Source organism: Cygnus olor, chromosome 1 (genome assembly GCF_009769625.2).
Source record: "Cygnus olor isolate bCygOlo1 chromosome 1, bCygOlo1.pri.v2, whole genome shotgun sequence".
Lineage (NCBI taxonomy): Eukaryota > Metazoa > Chordata > Aves > Anseriformes > Anatidae > Cygnus > Cygnus olor.
The window spans coordinates 141,863,358-141,884,531 of NC_049169.1; the positions used below are offsets into that span (position 1 = coordinate 141,863,358).

Sequence of the window (21,174 nt, forward strand, 5' to 3'; positions counted from 1 at the left end):
ACTGAAAAATATTCTATAATAAATAGAATATGACAGACTAGATTTTGCCATCTTTACTTTAAACTGTAATAAAATTCCACTGTGTATCAGCCTCTGATTTACAGATTTTCCTCTTGAGACAGACTTTTAAAAAATAAAATGTCACCTTTAAAAAAAAAAAAAAGTGACTCAGAACCTTTCTGATCCTTGGAGGCTGTGGGAGTGTTAGGAAAATACAAGTTTTCACAGCTCTGTTCTTCAGTAGGTGTCCACTGAGGAACCCTGGAAAAGACAGGATAGTGAGATAGTTGTGTCTTTGGTCTGAGACAATGCAGCAGTTCTTATTACTCCATTCTCCTGCGTGATTAAGTAAGTCTGCTAAAGAATAAAATGTTTCTTAATGGAAGCATGCATAAATGATTTGATTTTTCTCATTGAGCTGGCTTATAACTAGGCTATCCTCAGTCAGCATACAAAAATCCGGCCATGAGCAATGGAGATTTGAAATCATATTCCAACCTATATCATGTATAGCAATATTTGTGGTGCTATAGTAGTAAAAAAACTCATCAGCATTTCTGATCACTTCTGCAGCATTTAGGGACATGAGGGGAAATACTCTATAACAATCAAGGCGGATGTCCATCACTGTAGATGTGCTCAGAAATTGCATTCATGCTGGTGGGAGTCCTGCAGGTGGTGTGGGTGTTCAGTATGCACTAAGCATTTCCAGTGCAGATGGAGAAATTTGTCCACAGGCCATGCGACAAAAAATCCACATGTAAACGAAAATCGAGCATTATGTTATGATGGCTTGGAGAATATTAACCTTAGAAATAAGAATTTTGAAGACGAAAGTACAGCCAAGCAAATATTATCAACACTGTGTTTTATGGTTGTATTTAGGAATTATACCCTAGGAATGCCCATTAGAGAGACAGAGATGAATCAACTCTGAGTTTAATTAATGCTGGATTCATATTACTGCAATACCGACTTGTGTAAAAGTAAATCTTACAGAGTATCAATACAGTAGAGATCAGAATAAAATGACATTTTGTCATTTGTGATGGTGCAGCTGTGCAAGAGCTGTGCCTGGTGAATGCTACTTCCTTCATAGGACTAAGTGAAGATTGGTGGAGAGTTCACAATGTTCAAAATTTTTCGATATAATACATAAAAAATAATTTTACAAGCATTGTGGAAGGAATTTTATTTCCTCCCTGTATCAACTATCTCCAAGTCTTAAGAAGAGATACTGTCATGGTCCTCATTATGCAGAGAGAGTCAGTTTCCATGGCATATTATCAATTCAATATTTTCTTTGCAACTATACTGCCTGTGCCATTCTTTGTCATTAACATTCTAAGGGTTTCAATAAGAACAAAGAAATAGTTTCAATAAGGGTTGCTTTATGGGTTTGGTAATATACCAATTTTTAAAAAAAAAAAGTTTTTTTAAATGTATTATATATTGCAAAATTTCAAAGCAACCCTTTCTTTATTACCATATGTATGTCTTGTTATCAGTTTTGTAGGTTAATATCTTATCCCATGAAAAGAATGCATATTTTTTATTTCTGCTTCAGAACAAGGCACATTATCTTCCTGCTGTTCGTTCTTTTGCTATTCCAGCTCAGAAAAACTTGGGGAATTTTATTGATTTTATATAAGTCACTTTAAAAGATACACAATAAGCCTTTAAATGACTTAGGAATGGCCTCCTCTTCTGTACTGGCATGTGGACATGTCAGGTATGCAACTGGAAAGGTAAAGAGATGATCTGATGTCTTGCTGAAGTTCTGCTCACCACTTTTCCTAGTTATTCCCAACAGCAAGGTGTAAAGACTCTATGGAGACATTTGGTGAAGTGAGGATGTGAGAGGCGGTTACTCCCTGTGACATTTACACCACTTGCACTATGGATGTTCAATTTGCATTACACAGATGCTGCATTTTATATACCAGAACTGGTTGACCGGCTGATTGCAATTAGATTGCCATTAGTCCCCAGGGGCTGTGCTTGTGTTTGCTTTCGCAAGTGTGCCTTAGCACCTCAGTCCCTCCCTTGTCCAAAGAGAGAGAAGCTAGGGGCTGCTGACAGCAGAGAGGCTGGTTTCCTTTCTTGGAAAGTAGCATACATGGGCTGTCCTACAGCTTAGGACATGCCAGACCCAGTATGGAATAAAGGTGCATTGAAAGTGCTCACCTGGGAACTTGGAGGCATCCCTGGATCCTCTCAGTGGTAACCCTGAGAGATGAAAGCAAGCAAAAAGCTACCAACCAAAAACACGAGCTGGACTGGAATTATGTAGTTGTGGTGGTAGTGGTCTTTCTTCCCTGCTGGTAAATATCTAGGTTTGTTGTTGTTGCTGGTGCTGAGAACTGATCTGTGTCAATCAGACATTTCTTGGGAAGGATTTCTCAAAGCCAGGATAAGATTTCTCGTCAAAGCCAGAAAAAGAGTCCATTTCTCTCCCTGTGTCTTGTTAGATTATAGCACAAAATTGTGGTAACATTGTTCAATTAGCTGCAATTGCAAAATTCAAACCTTTTCCTTATGATTACAGTATAATCTTAGTTTTGTTTGATTCTAAATTCCTTTGCCGTTAAAAGTAATTTTATTTTAAAAGGAGTAAAAAATAAATATACACAGAACTCTGGTAATACTGTATGTTGATAATAATCCCTTCCTTAATTGCACAATTTACAGACAGAACTTAAAGGACATCACTGAGCTGAAAATAAAGATTTACGATACAATCTTAAACAAGAGAAAAGAAAAAAATGGAGAAAGGGAAAAACCAGAAACAACAAGATGAACTCAGACTGATTCATCCTGGATGATGACTATCTATTTCCCTTTCTTTTATTGGGAATTGAGCCGAACACTAACTCTCACACAGATTGACTGATTTAGCAGGTCCAGTTAACATTTCACAGCAGCCTTCATCCATTGTTTTGCTAGTGAAAAGGCCAGGCAGTTACAAATGACTGTCAGCTTCTTGTCCCAGTTTGCTAAAAATGCAAAGATTACTATCTTTTAGGTAGTTCTTTCATTTTAAATGGAGAAATAGGCTTAGTACCAAGGAAATCCTATACGTTCCCTTAGCCACAGAGAGATCTTTTGGACTGTAGTCAGGGTGTGCTTTATTTCTTAAGGATGTGCTGCAGTTTCTCAGAGGAGTTAAAACCAGCGGGATAGCAAGGCCCAGACTGTTACACCATGATGAAGAACAGATTCAAACAGAGGAGGAAATTGCAATACCTTCCTGTTGGTTGCCCAATCTAATCCTTAATTATGAACTTCCTTCTGAAGCTCTTTGAAATACAAGGAGACTTTCTGCTGTCAGCTCCATGAAGGCTGTGGGTCTGCTCTGTCTGCCCAGTGTTTTGATAAAACCTGGGAAGGAGCCAAGCCTGACATTGTTCATTCAGCTTTGGGTGATTTTGTGCCGTCACTGGTTACTGAAAGGCTCTTCGCAGTCTTCTGTCCTAATACGAAAAGCAGTTCATGCATCATTTTGTAGCATTAGCATTTAACCAAACTAATGTCATAATTAAACTTTATTTACAGGAGCTGGAGAAATCAGTGTGTGCACAGGCTCTCCCCTGCTGAGGTGGAGTCCATGAGAAATGTCCTGACACATAACCTATACCAAGTGCGACAAAGGGTGCGTGAGTTGCCTTCTATTGCACAGTGTTTGCAGACCAAAGCTCTTGTTTGCCCTCCCCATCTCATGGCAAGGGCAGCGTTAGAGGTGGGACCAGCCCATGGCTGCACAAGGAGGCCAGCCTCACAGCTTGCTACTCAGTGGAAAACAAAAAAAAAAGCAGATTTTTCCATCAGCTTTTCACACTGAAAGCAGCAGGAAAATCCAGGAAAATCCAGGAGTGAGCTGTAGAGGTCAGGCTTCCCTCACTGTACGGCTACCTGTGTCTCATAAACAGCCTTTCTGATCCCGCTGGATGTCCCTGGACAAGGCTGGCCTCCCAGGTCCTCTCCCTGCATCACCTGTGGCCTGCTTCTGCTGGGGTGCTCCCACAGCCACATGGGCCACCCGCCTCACACCATAGCTCAGATGGTGTATTCTCAGCAACAGGCACAGCACATTTTCCAAGCAACCCACCCATAGTGGAGCCTTAAGACCAAAAAGGCCCCTTGGGGACCCCCCATTTTGCCGATGCCTGGGAGGCTGGGTTAGTGGCAGATGCCCCACGTGGCATGGCAGTGGGATGGGGGAGAGTGGGGCCGGCAGCTTCCAAGCACCCCCAGTCTGGCAGGGCTTCAATCACCCCCAGGCTGGCAGGGCTTCGTGGGAGGCAGCAGGATGGCGGGTCGCCAGCAGCCGCCAAACTCCGCTGCGGAGGTGGTAAACACCGCATGGCCCAAAGTCAGCTGAGAGGCAGGCTGGTGTGCCCTCCCCCTGCGTGGGAGTTACAGTTTCCCCTCGCCAAAAGAAGAGGAAAAAAAAAAAAAAAAAAAGTTCCATCTCCTCCGGAGTTTCGTTTTACAAGCTCCTCCCCCCGCCCAAAAAAAAAAAAAAAAAAAAAAAAAAACACTTAGCAGAGATTTGTTTTGCAGAAATTTGTACTGGTTTTGGTGCGGACCAAGTTATCCTATCCGCTTAATCCAGTCTTGGGCCCTGAATATGTAACTGAGTGCTGTCATGCAGCAAAGAGTGGGAGAGGATACATTAGTGTAACCTTGAAATTATGCAGATAAACCAAGCTAACTCGTGTAACACACATTTGCTAGGAAATGCTGGGCCCTGCTCATTTAAAAGTGTCACTATTAATATGATATTCATTCCCAATATTGTTTGATTTGCCACGGCCAATTATCCTTATGATATTAATTTCTTATCTTGCCAGCAACAATTTGCATATATGGCTGCCTCTTAGCTGAAATGACCTCTCTCTCTTCAAAATCAATTACAGTAATGACCATTAGTGCCAGTCACTTCTTATGTGGCATTGAGGTCTGTGTGCTTTGGAAATAAAAGATTGGAAGTAAAATAATACTACTTCTAATACTTCACTTTAAACTTTGAAGGCCTGATCGTGCTTTGCCTTATCCAATCAACTTTACAAGGACCTATTCTAGTCAGGTTAAGATCAGATTCTGCATTTGAAGAGATTTTTATAAACTTAAGTGATTCTTTCTCTTTTAGGCAGAGAATTAATCTCTTTCCCTTCATTTAACAAGAAGTAAACAATAAATTAAAAATCTTGTCCAAAAAATGTTGAGCTTTAGGGTAATGTTAAGGTGTAATTTGTCCAAATACGTGAAGGAAACTGAGCTGTGCATCTCCTTCTGGACATGTACTCTTAGCATCGTGTTTACCTCCCAGTCATGTCTACAACTTGCTCTGGCTCAGTAGTATGAGTACCAAGGCTCAGAGGTGGTCTAACCAGCTATTTGTCTCTTGGGACCTGCCTCCTATCTGTAGCTCCCAACTGCATGATCAGAGGAGGGCTGAGGGGGAGGTAAAGCCCAGAGGTGTTAACAGGCTAATGCAAGTGGATATGTTTTATGGTGCAGTTCAAGAAGGCATGAGTCTATCAAAAAGTGTATCAAAATGCAGCCCTAGAGGCAGTACAGTCAGCTGGGAGTGGGGACATATTGTCCAGGGCTTACAGCTTTGCTTATACGTCCTCACGCCTTGCTGTGCAGAGTGAGGTTACTGTGAGGCTATGTTTTTCCACGAGGTGCCAAAAGGACCTGTGGCAAGCTGGTGGTGTGCCCTCGGCCCTGTGACCGGCAGGGCTGTGCTTTATCTAATTAACATTGTGAGTGCAAAGGAAACTAACAGGGTGCGCTTTCTGTTACAGGCACCGTCATACAACCGCCACAACCTGCCCACCAACACCAGCGAGAAGCAAGCCCAGGAAATCCTCATCCGTCGGCAGCACAGCCTGAGGCAGAGTTGCAGGAAGGGAAACAGCTTACCTGGGGGTAGACCGGTACCTGTTATGCAAACTGCTGTTCATGTAATCAAAACACAGAAAAAAATCCTCTGCTTTTCTGTAAATAGGGAAAGAAACACACATTTCTGTATGCTTTTTACAACAGTTAAAATGGATACTCTCCCCAGTGCAGCACCTAAGAAGAAAGGGTTCCACTTAGCATGTGGACAGCCACATTTTTTATGTCCTACCTCTATATGTTGGTTAAAAATTGCATGTTATGTCTATAAGTAGTAAAATAATGTAACTTTCATTGTTTTGGCATGTGCAAAGCAAGGTATAATCACACTTATGTGAGCCTGTAGTCTCACAAAAAGCCTGATCCAAAGCCCTTGACACCCTGACACCACAGTTTGAGCTTTGGATCAGTAAGGTAAGATTTGTTTGACCATATGTAGGCATTGGATAGCATAGCTGAGATAATCACTGTTAAAGAATAGAAATAAATTCTTGCTGGATACAATTCCGTTTTATTCAGACTTGTCACCTGAAATAGGAAAGGTGAATCTTAGAAGAGCATATTTCTCCCTACTGACTGTAAAACACCCTTAGGCCTATTAAAACAAACACAGAGATTTTCACTGGAGCTGAAGCTGAGTTCAACCCATGTCTGTCTGTACGCAGGCTAGCACCACGGGCGCACGCTACCTCTCCTTGCCGTGGGGCCACGGCCAGCCCACTTGGCGAAAAGCCAGGCATGTTACTTTTACAGGTAATGGAAATGCTTTATGCTCTATCCTGCTCCAGCAGTGAAAGATACTTGGCCAGTTGTCTGATGGATTTAACAGTACTTGATGAATACTGCCGTGAAAATCCCTGGTCTCTTTAAATGAGTTACACCCTTCTCTCCTATCTTTTTATCTGTGCCATTAATATGGTCATGACTGCTGCAGTTTCTGTCTTGTTCCAGCACCACCTACTTTTCTCTTTTTTTCTTCTTGCACAAATTCTCCTCTGATCCCTGCAGTTTGACCTAGTCATGAGGGCATGTGCATAAGCCCAAGAAAGCAAATTGTCTGTTTCCTTGCAGCCCCACAGACACAGCTGCATGCAGAACTGTAAGGAGATGCTGATGCTGATAGCCTGACAGAGGTGAGGCTGACACAGAGCCATGCTCCCAGGGCTGGTGGGCTGTGAAGCTGGGCAGAAGTTCCCAACAGCATGCCCACACACCGTAGTTCAGTGTATGCACACACACACACACAACCAGCCACCCTAAGCAGCACATTGAGTACAGCACACAAACATACACACAGCACCAACAGCATCATCCTGTTCCCTTCTCTGGCTGATCAGGATGAAAAGCTGGTAGTGGAGAATTGTATGCATGCACATGCACATGCATATACACTGTAGATCCCTCCATAACTGGCCTTGGTCACCCGATCTTCCCCCTCGCTGGTTCCTGGGTCTCCCCTTGCCTCGCACACAGAGGTACATATGTACAAACCAGTCTCTCTGGTACCTGGTCTAGACTGTGGCCCTACCAGTAGCCACTCACAGACCCTGTGTTCTCTCCAGTCTGGATCTCCTGGTCCATGCAATAGCTAACTCACAGCCCTGCCCTCTTCAGTGTCTGTCCCATAGTCATGCTTGCTCTGACACTTGCTTCCCAAGCCTCGTGTCCTACTCAGTGGCTCCTCTGGCTTCATGATTGCTAGCAGTTTTGCACTGATATATACCCACACAATATGAGTGGTCCACAGTCCCTCTGGTTGCTGGCATTCAGATCTTCATGCACATGTGCACACAGTACAGGGAGCTGCTCACCCAGGAAAACAGACACATGTGGAGTTTAATGAGAAGACAGAAAAAAACTGTCCTGATCTGGTACAAGGCATGGCCAGACACATGTCCTGACCAGCCTCTGTTTAAATGCATCCATCCCCTTTTGATCCCCTTTTCCCCCTGTTTTACTGCACTTGTCCCATACTCCCCAAACCACCCTAGTTCCTTCCTTTACCCACCTTTGGTTCCTTTCCTAAAGATCTCATCATAAGTCTTGTATGATCCCCAAATACTTTCCCCTGGCAATTACCTGGTCTCTTCTTCCCTTTTCTAGCTCGTTCTCTGTGATCTTCCCATAGTAATTGTATTTATATTGTGTTGTGGACATAGAATAACTCAAACGGTACTGAGACTAGCTGGTAAGTTTGTCCAGAAATACCAGTATTACTACAGAATACCACCCATCCGTAAACCCTAAATAAGGAGACAGAGATAAAGGATTGAGCAACACTGAATTGCCCAAGGAGACATAGCAGGACAGTGTCAGAGAAAGCATGGAATTTAGGACACTTGAATGTCCATCATTATCTCCCTATATAATTTTCCTGTCTCCTTTATGAGTTTTTTATGTGACCCTGAAATGCATTTGGGTACCTCTGAAAATTACTTTTCATTTCTGCAAAAATAGCTACAGTGATTGAAAGCATATTTCTAATCATCATCTTTGTATCAAAACCTGAACAACAAAGTTTCCTTCCTGCAGGTGCAAAACTATTTTCTTTCTTCTCTTTCTGTTTTGCTCTGAAAGGGATGAAAGCAAAAGAGATCTGTGTAGGCAAACCATCCCCTTGGTGCTGTGCACCCACATGTGGTGGAGGCAGAACAGAAACCCATAGGATCTATCCAGAGGGGAAGATCAAAGTTACGCAAGGGGATTTTTTTTTTTTTTTATTTTTTATTTTTAAAGAGCTGGTTATTTTCTGTTCTGTCAGGATGTGGGGGATATGTGTCTTTGTGTCTTTCTGAAAGACTCAAATTGTTCTACACAGCAGCCTCAGACCTGAAAGCATTTCAGGCACTTTCAAAGGACCAAGTCCTGGTATCACAAACAGGCATGTTATTTCAGTAGGGTGAGGAATAAATCCTGAAGCAGTGAACGTAGGTACATTTTTAGTAATTCTCAGCCCTACATTTGACACCTGCCTTGTGATCTGTTTGAATAATTGGACTTCTTGGCTTGGCTCCTGGCATCCTAAAACTCCATAAAATATTCTTGTGAAAATCAAATATATATCAAATTCAAACCTGAACATATTCTCTTATAATCTCTGTACAGCATATACTTCAAAATGAACCATTTAAATCTTGTCTTACTGCTTCTTTTTTGTTTCTACCTGAGTGAAAGGTTTTCCTACTATTAAAGGGGACTTGCTGAGCTTTACCAGATGAAAGGGAAAACAGGGTGGGGAGTAATAAAAATATGTAAATCAAATAAGTCAAATAGTTTAAAGTTGTATTCACTTTGAAATGAACACTCAGTTAGCATTCTATGATTCTATGATCATCTTTGGTCCCTAGAGTAGCATTGACATCACTTGAAAAGTCTGCATTGGGAGAAAGCCACCATAAACTCCTCTCATATAATCAATATTAGGATGAGGTGAATTGCAGTTGGGAACTGAGAAAAGAAATACTCAGTATGCAGGAAATAGAATGACAACTTCATGTAAATACATATACCTTTAGAGAGAGAAATGCTACTTATCTATGCCTGGAAGTCCTCCTAGAACAAGCACTCTCCAGCGAGCTTCTTTTAACTCCTACATAGCAGGTGCAGAAATTTTAGTAACCAAGAGGACAGATGTGACTACAAATAGATCCTTAAACTGACTAACAGCTCTTTCTGACTTTCATAAAAGTGAATGATTTCTTTGGCAGTATACATCAATCAAAACTTGTAGCACTGATGTCCTTCTTGTAGACACTGAAGTCCGTCTTGAGTGTCTTGTAGTACTAAGTAGAAGTCCTTCAAATCTGAAAATATCTATTCTGTCTTATTGCTCATGGGGCATCTGTGGTATGTCTACATGGTCTAACAGAAGCAGGTTCTGCTGTTAAAGAAATCTGTGCTTGTGGTCTGCGGAGGTAAGTGCCGGTGCATGTGTTCTTACGTTGTGCCAACCGTGCAATAAACACTAGCTTAAAATAACTTAATAGTTATTAATCTGCAATAACCTGATAAGTTTTGACTGTGTGACTGTATCCAGTACACGTGAGCTTTACCTTCAGCAGGGTATGGTCTAAATTTTATTATTTATGGTCCTTTGTCTTTATCTCACCAAACTTCCCAGCTTGTTAGGAGTTGTTTCTTAAATTAACTGACTAATATATTAGTGGGTAGTCAGACTAGAAGTGGCCCTAAGAAAAGTAACAAAGTCTATTTTGTAAACTCAACAGAATAAATGAGTTAGGGCCTATCACAGTCACATTTTAATTGTGTACTTGAAGCACTGCAAGCTGGTAGGAGCAGGTCTGACACACCCAATGTAATCAAAGCGCCCTAGAGTCAAACTCCTGGTTTCGGGTGAAACTGTTTTCTTCCCAGTTGTTAACCACAGGTGACTGGTTATCTTGATTTTCAGTGGTGCTAGAGTCATCTTCTTAGTGGGTTTTACAATGATTTTCAACTATGGCACTAGATAAACGTGTGATATTGGTTGAAAGGTACATAAAGGAGCGATCTTGCCCTGTGAAGGCAGGAGCTGCTTTGCGAGGTGTGGAAAGATACCTGAATGTTCTCTTTCACTGGGGTTTCAGAATAGAGGCAAAATCAATAACATCTCTTAAACATCAGCTTTGGTATGAAAATAAAGATCTAGGGTTATTTTTAGTTCTTGACTGCTCTCTTATTCTATAGTAATTATTTAAAATGATTCCATTTTAGGCTTTAAAACAGTAATGCTATATAGTGTTGAGTACCTTTCAATTGTCCTTGCCAATATCATGGTGTTTCTCTTTTCTCTGCGTCATCGCATGAATTCTTTGTCTTTTTCCTTCAGATCACCCCAGAAGCAACTCTGAGGGTGGCATCCCGGTAAGGTTCAGACCCCAGCCCCGGCTACGGCCGCTCGAAGCAAAGCACCGCCAGGAGGAGCTGATTCCAATGGCACGCTTAGACAGACGTGTCTGCCCGTCTGATTTCTCAGGTCAAAGAGGAAATTCAATCAGTCAGCATCGTTTCACCAGAGCAGACAATCTAGCTCTAATGCCAAAGACTCGATTCACTGGGGGAGAAGTTGAGGGGTATGAGTCAGAAGAAGAGACAGAAACGATGGCACCAGCCAGGCCATTAGACATATGAGGAGCAGAGAAGAGTGATGTTCGCATCTCTAGGGTCCTCTGCGCGCTGCTCCAGAGAAAATAACAGAGCTCTTATATGAACCAAACCACAAATTTCCTTTTGGGACCAGTGCACTCATTCTCGTATCACTTTCAAACACTGTATCAAGGTACTTAGTGGCTCAGAGAAGACTCAAATTCTTATATGTTTATATCAAGTTTACTTTTCAACAAAACACTGTAGGAAAGAGGGGAACATGATCTTTATAGGGGTTTGGACATGGATTTAAATGACAGTAGTTGGGCACAGGCAGTAGTATAGCTGGGAGCTGATATTGTCTTCCCCTGTGCTGTATTATGACTTAAATCTGGGTGAAAGAAATACTGAAGGACATGGTTAAGACATGGGTGCCCAAATTGGTAACTTCAATTTGCCTAGAGCTTTGGATCTCAGATTAGCCGAGATATTTCAGGTAAGAGTGAAAAACAGGCATGTTTAGGGCACCTAAATGTCATTAAAGATGCCTAAAAGGGTGCTTAAATCAAAAGGATGCTTTAGTGGACATTTGCAGCACTTGAATGGCATCTCAGGTTTTGGGTTTGCAAAAGTGTTTCAAGTCAATTTCTGTGAAGGTTCATGGCTCCTGTGACTTCAACCAACTTCAGCATGGAGACACCTGTCACCCATCTACAGTTGTTTTGGATGAAGAAAGGAGGCATCCTGGTACTTACAAATCCAGAGAGGACTCTTCAGCCAGGGATGCTATTGGAAGGCTAACACAAAGCTCAACAGTTTAATTTGCAAACATGGGGCTGCAAGAATGTGCACAGTAGTCCTGCGATTATAGGTGTATAGCTGCAGCAGGAGGCTTCAGTCATGGAGCAACTAACTTCCATCACTCACTCCCATCTCACTATAGGGTGCCCAAATTGCTAGACCACTCTTCACACTGAAGCTGGACCAGCACTACAGATGGGAAGCAAGAGACTGGGACAAAAGGCAAAAGAGATCATGACTTTGTAGCCTGCTGGCTAGCAGGAAAGAAGGGCTCTGTGTTGTGCTCCCAGGTTTTTAGGGTGTTTGTCTATATGTTGCACAGAGCAGCATTTACTAAAAAAGCAAAAATAACCAGAGGCCCATGCACCGGATCCCCTGACTGCCCAGCCCTCCTACTGAGCTCCCTTCCAACTGGCTCTGTGTACCCATGCTCTAGTCTCAGCAGTGGAAATCCATAGTGGTAAGAACATGGGAGGCAAGAAGCTATGGAAGCTTGGGTCATTTTGGATAAAGTCTAAAATGCCAGCCAAAAATGCCATTCACCTAGTGCCTGTGACAGAGCTTCTTTCTGCAAAATGGAAGAAGCATCATTACTGTCATCTGTGTCTGAAAACTGTAGGTGAGTAGATTTTATCCAGAGGAATGATTTGAGTCTAGAAGTCCATAAACCCACCCTTGTAGCTGCACTAAAATCAACTCTGCAGCTGAGAAATGCACAAAGTTCAGTCATGCTTTCTTCATATTTCACTTTCTCTCCTCCACTCAAAGTTCACTTAACTGCCCAATTTGAGGTCTGTAAATGGCACTGCAAGAATCAAAGAGGTAAGAATCCGTGATAAGAGTGCCACCCTTCCGGTTTTGGGGGAGGATGTTACTGTTATGAGCACTTGTATGTCTTAGTCCAGAAGACCTTTGAGGTGTAAATTATGATTTCATCACATTTCATGCAATGGATTTCTTATTCAAGACAGGTAGCATCTAAACTAACAGATTAGGAATGTACCACCAAAGGAAAAAAAATAAAATCACTTTCCTTCCTTTTTCTCAGGTTTGAAGTTTTATATTTAGCAGGTCATAACAAATCATCTGTATTGAAATTGTACAAAGATTTTTGAATCTCTTCTGTTTGCTTTTCCTCATTGTGCCAGAGAAATTGTTCAACTTCCTTTTATGAAAGGATAGGTTTTGGCTTTTGTGCTGACAGTGAGCAATCAATCAAATACAGTTCTGTACCTGAAAATCAACAAATAAATTCAGCTCCACCAAAAGAAGTGCTCCACATAGTTTTTAAACAAAAACCCTGTGCCAGCTCTCAATCCTGTAGCAAGTTATATCACTTACAATAAATCTCAATGAAAATATTATTTTAAGAAAAAAGAGTGATCATATAAAATTGGGTCTTAAATTGCACTATGAGCTACTCAATTGCCATATGAAATTTAACTGAGGGCAAAATCAGTTCTTGTGTGAGGGGTCCTTAGGCCACACAGCTGATGTAGATGCATGGAAGGGGTGAACAGAGGGCTGGGACCTGCTTCTGCATTTCAGAGTCAGGAGCCAGTGGGATCACCAAAACTAGCTGGTGGGAAATGTGGACTGGAGGCAATCTTTGGAGACAGCGATGAACAGAAAGTGGTACCCTGAGAGGAGGGTGAAGATGGGATAGTGTTTTGTCTTCAAAGGGAGGCTTAGGAGAGAGATTAAACAGAGGGATTACTGTGAGCTGCAAATTCAGCGTTTCCTTATTAAGAAGATTTAATGAACAGGTTGTCCGGGGGAACCGGACAGATACAAACTCTGTGTGAGATGAGGAAGACTAATGGAATGACTGGAGTGACATGGAAAGGGACTAGACACGCATTATGAAATTGCAGTTTTGTCAGAGTATTTTTGAAAGGAATGCTTTAAACTGCCTACCATATTCTCTATTAAATGCCATAAAAGTTGTTGAGTATTTATATAGCTACACATAGTAAGTAGGGAGCAAAGGATTCAGCTCGCAGTGGCCATTTGTATTAGAACTGGAGAAAAATTATTGTCTTTCTAAAATACAAATAAAGCTAGTGCACAAGTGGAGTCACAACTCCCACTTTTGGTTCATTCCTAATCTTTCCTCTTAAGAAACCAGTGAGCCTGAACTTCAGAGAGTGTGAAGCCACAGAGCATCCAGCAGTTAATAGAGCTGTCCCAGCTTCTGTAGTCTGTCCCCCAAACTTGTTAAGTCTATTTTTGGTTTGCTTTCCTAGCAATTAGAAAGTAGGACTGGAAGAAAATTTCTTTCTGTGCCATTAGTCACTGTTAATGGGCATGCTGGCCATTAGCCAAGAAACCATGCTGCAGATGCCCGTATAAAATATGCTCTAGTATATAAAGTTGCACTGCTTATTTCTTTTCACAGGCATTTCATACTTGTGAAAAAAAGAATTATCTTTAAAGAAGCAGATAACATGTTTTAAATGGCAATAACTACAGTAATATTTCATTACAGGCAACTTATTCTGTGCCTATAGACTCACAGGCCTGGTCCATAAAGAAAACCAAACTCATTTAGGGCATGAGTTGAAACCCACTACTGGCTTGTAAGTGCTTGTGTGTGGGCATTCCTAAACTCTAACCTGGGTCGCATCCAGGAAATTTGTGCTGGTAAATTTACAAAGGTAAGTCAATTCAATCCAAGATCTCCCTTTTCAGACTGGTACAGCTCTATTTACTCAGGAATTTAAATTGTGCTTTGATTTAAGGTGAGCTGACACAAGAAACTCATGCCCAGAAGGTGAAATATCAGTATTCAAAATCCAGAGAACAGAGACTGAGGGAGTTAAAACTTTTTCCTTGGGGCAGGACGATAGTACAGAACAGCTGAGTTTTACAAAGGGATAATAGTAATGAAAAAAATGTACCTTGTACAGAAGAGATAAAGTAAAAAGACACACTTGAACAGAACTTGCTAATCAATAAGAAAAATAAGAAAATAATGAGAACAGTAATAATGGGGAAATAACAGCAAAAGCAACAACAGTTGAACAAAATATTAGAGAAAGGAGAGAGTTTCCAAGGTCAATAGTACTTTATAAGCAGTTGACAATACTTTCATATTTATTACATGGCACAATTAGCTGTTGGATCCTGTTATTCTTGCTGCAGCTGTTACTCCTCAATTAATATCCTAGGCAAGTAGGAACTTGTAATAAAAGGAGAATGTGTTCCGTATAGAGCTTACAATTAAAGAAACAACAGCAAGGGGTGCATGGACGATCAAGGCATGACAACAGAGTACAAGGAGTGCCCAAGCTGTGACCTCTCTCAATTTTCAGAAATATTTCTCAACAGAGTGCACTGGGAGAAGACACCACTGTGCTCTTTCTCCCATGGGAAATGGTGCCCGCTGGAAATTTCTGCAATTGTGTAATCCCGGCTACCGTTTTTTGTAGAGCACCTGTGGAAGCAAAGTTCTGGCTGCGTAATAACACCAGCAAACAGGACTGACAAGGATGCTGTGAAAGGATTTACAAGTGGTTCAGGTGTCATGCTAGGGGAGGACATCACTGAAGAAATGCTGAAACAGGTGGAATAATTTGCTTCATAGCATAGTTGGGAACTAAAGGAGCAGGACTGCTTTCATCAAGGATGGAGAAGAAAAGCTGTAATAGGTGGAAAATAAAGAGTGCCCTGATGGGATCTTTGGATGCAGTGATTTACGGTATGGACAGAAAAGTGCTATGCATGTGGATCTAGTGAGCGGGCCAGCTTAAAAGACAAAAGTAAGTTAGGGTGTGTCTAGAGCAATTAAGGAAGGTTAGATGAGATTCAGAAAAGTAGGCTAAGGTTTCAGGCTGGAGAGACTAGTAGAGAAGTAACTGATCATTTTCAGCACAAAAATGATATCTTTATATTATGAGTAAGATAGTCAGAAACAGAGTTTAAAGAGCATGAGTGGTATTTGCAAGTGAAATAAACAAAGGTATTTGCAAGTGAAATAAACAAATTGCTATTGCTAAAATAGTTGACTTTTAACTAACAGAAGATGAAAATAATTGTGAAGGGATTCTTATTTTCTTGCTGGTACGTGGGTTTTGAGGCTTGACATTTTCAGGGTTTTTCCTCTAGCATTAGACCCTGAAGCTCACTTCTTATTGTCACATATGAATGGAAACTACTATTTAAAAACCTGTGTGAGACTCTGGAAAATATATAAAATATTTCTAATCATCCTTTCTTCATAGCTACCTTTTCTAATTTTCTATCTACGTATATGGATAGAACTCAAACATTAAGAGTGGAAAAACAGATTACCTTATCTTTATATTTTGTTTGCTTTTTAGGTAGGACAATTACGTTATTGTTTTGTCAAACTCACCTTAAAATGAAAGGTGTAAGGTAACATGAGTAATATTCTGAACCAGTTAAGAGGACTGGAAATCTACTGAGCTAAGTTTTATTTATTTCCTTTTGAGAATCTGTCTTAATGTTAACCACAAGTGAAACCCCTTTTTCTTTTCTGCTCTGGTTTCACAGGTGTGAATTTTCACAAGTTATTAATAGTTCTTGTTTATTCCTAGTCCATCCTTCCCCCAGAACAATTACATTTTCTACTACTTTTTGATCACAAGAAATGAGACAATCAAACTGAACATTATCCCTGTTTCTTTCCCACCATCCTTCTTGCAGGAGGAAGCTAGGCAAAAAGAAGTGCCTGTCAAGAACAGCCACACTGAACTGGGGCACAGATAGCACTCACTCACAACATCACTTTTCACTTGCAAACACAGGTGGGGTTTAGACCCATTTAGTGTTCGATGCTTCCCCATCAGACACTTATTCTGCTAAATGCAAAATTGTCATAACAGAAGTTTGAAGTCAAAAGGTTTTCTTTTTTTGCTGGCATGTATGTCATGTACTAAATTAGATTCATTAGTAGGTCCTGGACCTAACACCATTTACTCCTTGCTTTACTGTTTTATTGGCAGTGATAAGGAGCGAAAATGGTGAGTTAGGCACAGATGTCAAAATAACATTTATTTATTTTTTTTTTTAAGATATCTTGAAATAAAACCTTTAGCCTTCTAGCTAGCTTTATTCTTACCTTTCATTAAGGGTAAACTTCCTATCACAGAAGCTTGCACTGTGTGAGTAAAAAAAACAAACAAAACACTATAAACACAAGTCAGCTGCCCAAACATATTCAGCTTCTATTTTACACAATGATGAATACTGAGAACACTTGCACTGGAGCAGTGTCTTCCAGATGCTGCGTGCACACAAGCCACAGATAGCTCAGAGGCAGGGCATCCTGAGAATTATGTTGATGTTAAAAGCCCTTGTGAAAGTTGGAGAAATCTGCACAAAGCCAATCAGCCGTGTGTACATGTCATACAGGAACAGTGCCAGGAACCAAGCATGAGACCCTGATACTATGTCTACCTTTACTTCCCCTAGGTTCCATGTTACTGAAACATACAGAAAAGAACAAAAGAACAGGGTGAAGCTGTTCCTGCAGCTTTTCCTACTGAAAAAAAAAAAAAGAGAAAAAAAAGAAAAAAAAAAAAGAGGATCAATCTGAAATGGCATAATTTGTGCACTGCCTGAAGATATGACCTGCTGTTTACAAACATTCAGCATCCTAAAAAACATCATACAATTGTGTCATTTTCAAGATCTATGTATAAAATATATGTAACATAAAGAAGATGCAATTCTTCACTAATTTTCCCCAGTATATTTGCAGTTGCTCCTTTCCAAAAACTACATATATTCTGCATGTTTTCCATACTGAGAAAAAATTGTTAAACTGAAGGGGCTTGTAAGGAGTGAATATATGATGGGAAATATACTTTTTCCTTTGAAGCTGAAACAGAAACTCTTGGAAGTTGTTTCTCCTTCACTAGTTTGGACCAGTGAGGAAGGGAGGCTGTAGGTGTTTGGCACAGATGTTAGACCAAGGACACGTCTCTTCAGCTTTCTATGCCTCAGTTGTCTCACATGTAAAATAGTGATGAAGACACTCAGGAATAAGTCATACACAGGTACCTCAAGTCATTGGAGCTGCTAGATTTGGCACAGAAGACACAGGAGCCCTCTGCTCTCTGGATCAGCATCTGGAGGCCAGAGAGGCCCCTTGGGGCACTTTTATGGCAGCTGGACTGCACCCCTGGGGATGGAGTCTGTAGGCAGCCAACAGCTCAGATCAGTTGAATAAATGTGAATGACTGCCTTGCAGTGATCTGACAAGTAATTTAGACTCCACCAGCTCCAGTGGGAGCTCAGACACCTACCCTACATGTAGACATTTTAACGGTGAACATCTAAACACAGCTGTCTGCATCTGAAGTGGAAATCCACTGTCCTGATCCTTTAAGCAATTTTGACATGAATGAATTTAAACGAAAAGCACCTTTTCAAAGCCAGGCATTATGACTGCTTTAGCTTTGAGATGAATCTTCTTTTCCTGCTCAAAAAACTAAGGTATTTCTGCTTGTACACAAAAAAGGTAATATATGTTTTTATCAGTGTCTCACTGTGAACAACTCCTGTATTTTGTTCAGTTCTAAAGGAGTCTGTCTGCAGATGTATTTGGCTCAATCTGCTGTAATGGGTTTAGCAATAGGAAACTGCAAGGCTCACATTACGGCTGGCTCAAAGGGACCCTTTGGCTTGAATTCCTCTTAATGATAAATATCTCCAAATCTTTCCTCATCATTTTCATAATTATGCAAACATAGATCCAAGTGAAGGTGTTGACTGCTGACAAATTTGTTAATCAAGCCACAGCAATTTGAATTTCAGGAATTTTTCTCTTATATTCTTCCCTGGTGCAAAAATGCATGATACTGATCTAACAAGAGCTGCAGAGCAGATATAACAGCCAGTGCCAAGACCAGATTTGCAGGTCTTGTTCGTAGGTGATGAAGAGAAAGATAGATGTAGTGACAAAGCTCAAAATATCACTGAAATCAAGTTTGCATTAATTATGTTAAGTTCCAAAGCTCAAAAGAAACTCTTTTTTCACTCTTTTCATCATTTTCCTCTTTATTATTATTTTTGATTTGGTTTGTTTTTCAACCTCACACTATGTATAAATCTTCCCATACCTGTCTCTAAAGGGTAAGCTAAAACTCTGCCAGATGAGAGCGTTAATTGTCCTGCTTTATCTGCTGGAAAAGGCATGCTTTCACCAAAGAGGAAAAGAGCAGCAGTGACCTCTGTTGATGGAATTAAGCAATGTATTTAAAGAGAAAAAAAGAAAAAAAAAAAAAAAAAAAAAGGAAAGGAAAGGAAAGGAAAGGTGACACATTTAAAACTTGTGCTAGGATCAAACAGTGCCAAAAGTAAAGAGTGTAAAGGGGTATGGTGGCCAAGTTGCACACGAAAAAGAATATTTCCCAACACACCCTGAAGTCATATTCCTTCTCAGGATGGTTACCTTTTAAAAACAATTTTTAGACAATTAGTTCCTTTTCAGTTTGGAATTAAAAACTCTCCTCACTATTGGCATAAAAGAGAAGACTTAACACACTAGGAGGGGGTGGGTTTTTTTTTCAAGGGTTATATTACATTCCAGTAGTTTGCATCACCAAAAGGAAAACACCATGACTGTATGTGTTACGTGACCTGAATTTAGTGACCGGCTCACTGTGCCGGCCCACCGGTCACTGGATTCTTGAAGTTTTGAGGCAAAGAAGCTTTCCAGCTGGCAGGCAGCCTGTTTCAGAGAGAATTGTCTAGGAACTGTCATGCCCTTATGGCCAAGAATTTGGAACATGTCTTTATCTGCTAGTTCTGATCCAGGAAAATAATTAAACACAAAAATACCCACAAGGATCTGAACCTTAATGCTTAACTTCAAGGTTGGGAGTAGTCTCAGTAAACCAAAGCATATGAGAATTGATCCTGTAAAACTAAAGTTGTTGAAATTAGTAAGAAAACTTCCATTAAGAGCTACTTAGCTTGTGGAAATCAGGGTATTGCATGTTTATTTTTTTAGTCATGGGCTTTGCTAAGAACTACTCAGTGTTAAACAGAGACATAAATGAGAAGGATCAAGTCTTTATATTGCAAAAGTTATTTTGTGCTTCCATGCTGACTAGTACACAATTGGAAACCACGCTGTTTGGCTTTTCCAGGGGCTACAGTAATACAGATTTTGTATTTTCCCCCTACATCCACTGTTCTGGCAGTTCTGACAATGATCAAAAAGCTGGGAGTTTTCTCAGTTCAGGTATTTTAATTTCTTAGTGCCTCTACTGCAGCCTGAGAAGTTTTATTTTTAGTGTACTTTTCAGAACCAGTGCTGTCCCTCTGATCCTAAAATGTCCTTCTCACAAGAGACAAATGCATATTGATAATGACACTTTAATAGTAAGATGATCCATTATGGTATCTTCATTCAGGCCTTGTAAAGAATAATTTCTGCAAATGTAGGGAGGACTTTGTGCTGTCAGGAACCGAGGAAGTATTGATGCATCTTCCATATATAATAATCCACCCTGGCAAAGACCTTTAGGGACTCCTGGGGAATTATGCCTTTATCTTTTGCTCTGCATAAGTCTGACAATTTTTTTTTTTGTGGTGAGCAATCAGGATGGGAAACACAACCAGATGGTAGCTTGGATCAATGATTTCTTTGACTCAATATTTTTAGCATCCTGCAAAGACCTCTACATATAAGAGGTCTCCAGTTACCCACTCACTCCTATAAATATACCCCAAGACTCTATTCCTGGAAGAGTTTATACACTAAGTAAACTAATTCTATATTGGAATAGCATATTAGAACCATTCTATATAAAGAATAGTTATTTTCTGCTAAGTTTACCTTGAGATAGGATACTTTTTAAATTTTTTTAGGCTGCTTGACATGATTCCAAAATTAACATTTATGATATTTTATATAGCTGTAACTTACACTGAAGGCTGAAACCACTCTGATTTCTGTGCTAATGCTGAGCCCCAGTACCACAACTAGCTACCTCAACTTTAACGTAGCAACCTCAACTATGTTTTAGGTAGCAGGTTGTGACTAAAAAGGAATTTAAATATCTCATTGTCATTTTTCTACTGTTCATTCTTATTACCCAGCATTTAGGCTTTATAATTTAGGGGTTTTTTCTTTGGTTGTGGGTTGTTTGTTTGGTTATTTTTCCCCCAGTTTATTCTTTCAGTATGTTTATGTACAAGTTCCTGAGTGGTTGCTTATATACCATTCTTCAGAGGCCAGCTCTTCTGGCTTATCTTGTAGAAAAGAAAGGAAAAAGTCAACAGTCATCTTTTTTTTACATCTGGAAAAGTATCTTTTTTCATACAATTATAACTCAAACAGTTTGACAGGAATTTGCTCAAAGTTAAAGAATATCTTTGGATGGAGATTAAAAATGGAAAATTACA

General features: G+C 40.4%; 1 protein-coding gene across 1 annotated transcript in view; it reads left to right on the top strand.

Moving 5' to 3' along the window:
* Nucleotides 1-10,862, top strand: part of SLC9A4 (solute carrier family 9 member A4) — a 34,151-nt gene extending 23,289 nt beyond the window's left edge. Inside the window, exons 9-12 of the mRNA XM_040536438.1 lie at nt 3,556-3,652; nt 5,814-5,945; nt 6,573-6,660; nt 10,185-10,862. Of these exons, the coding sequence (XP_040392372.1) occupies nt 3,556-3,652; nt 5,814-5,945; nt 6,573-6,660; nt 10,185-10,240 (373 nt within the window). The 3' untranslated portion in view covers nt 10,241-10,862. The remainder of the gene's footprint in view (nt 1-3,555; nt 3,653-5,813; nt 5,946-6,572; nt 6,661-10,184) is intronic.
* The last annotated feature ends 10,312 nt before the right edge of the window (nt 10,863-21,174 follow it).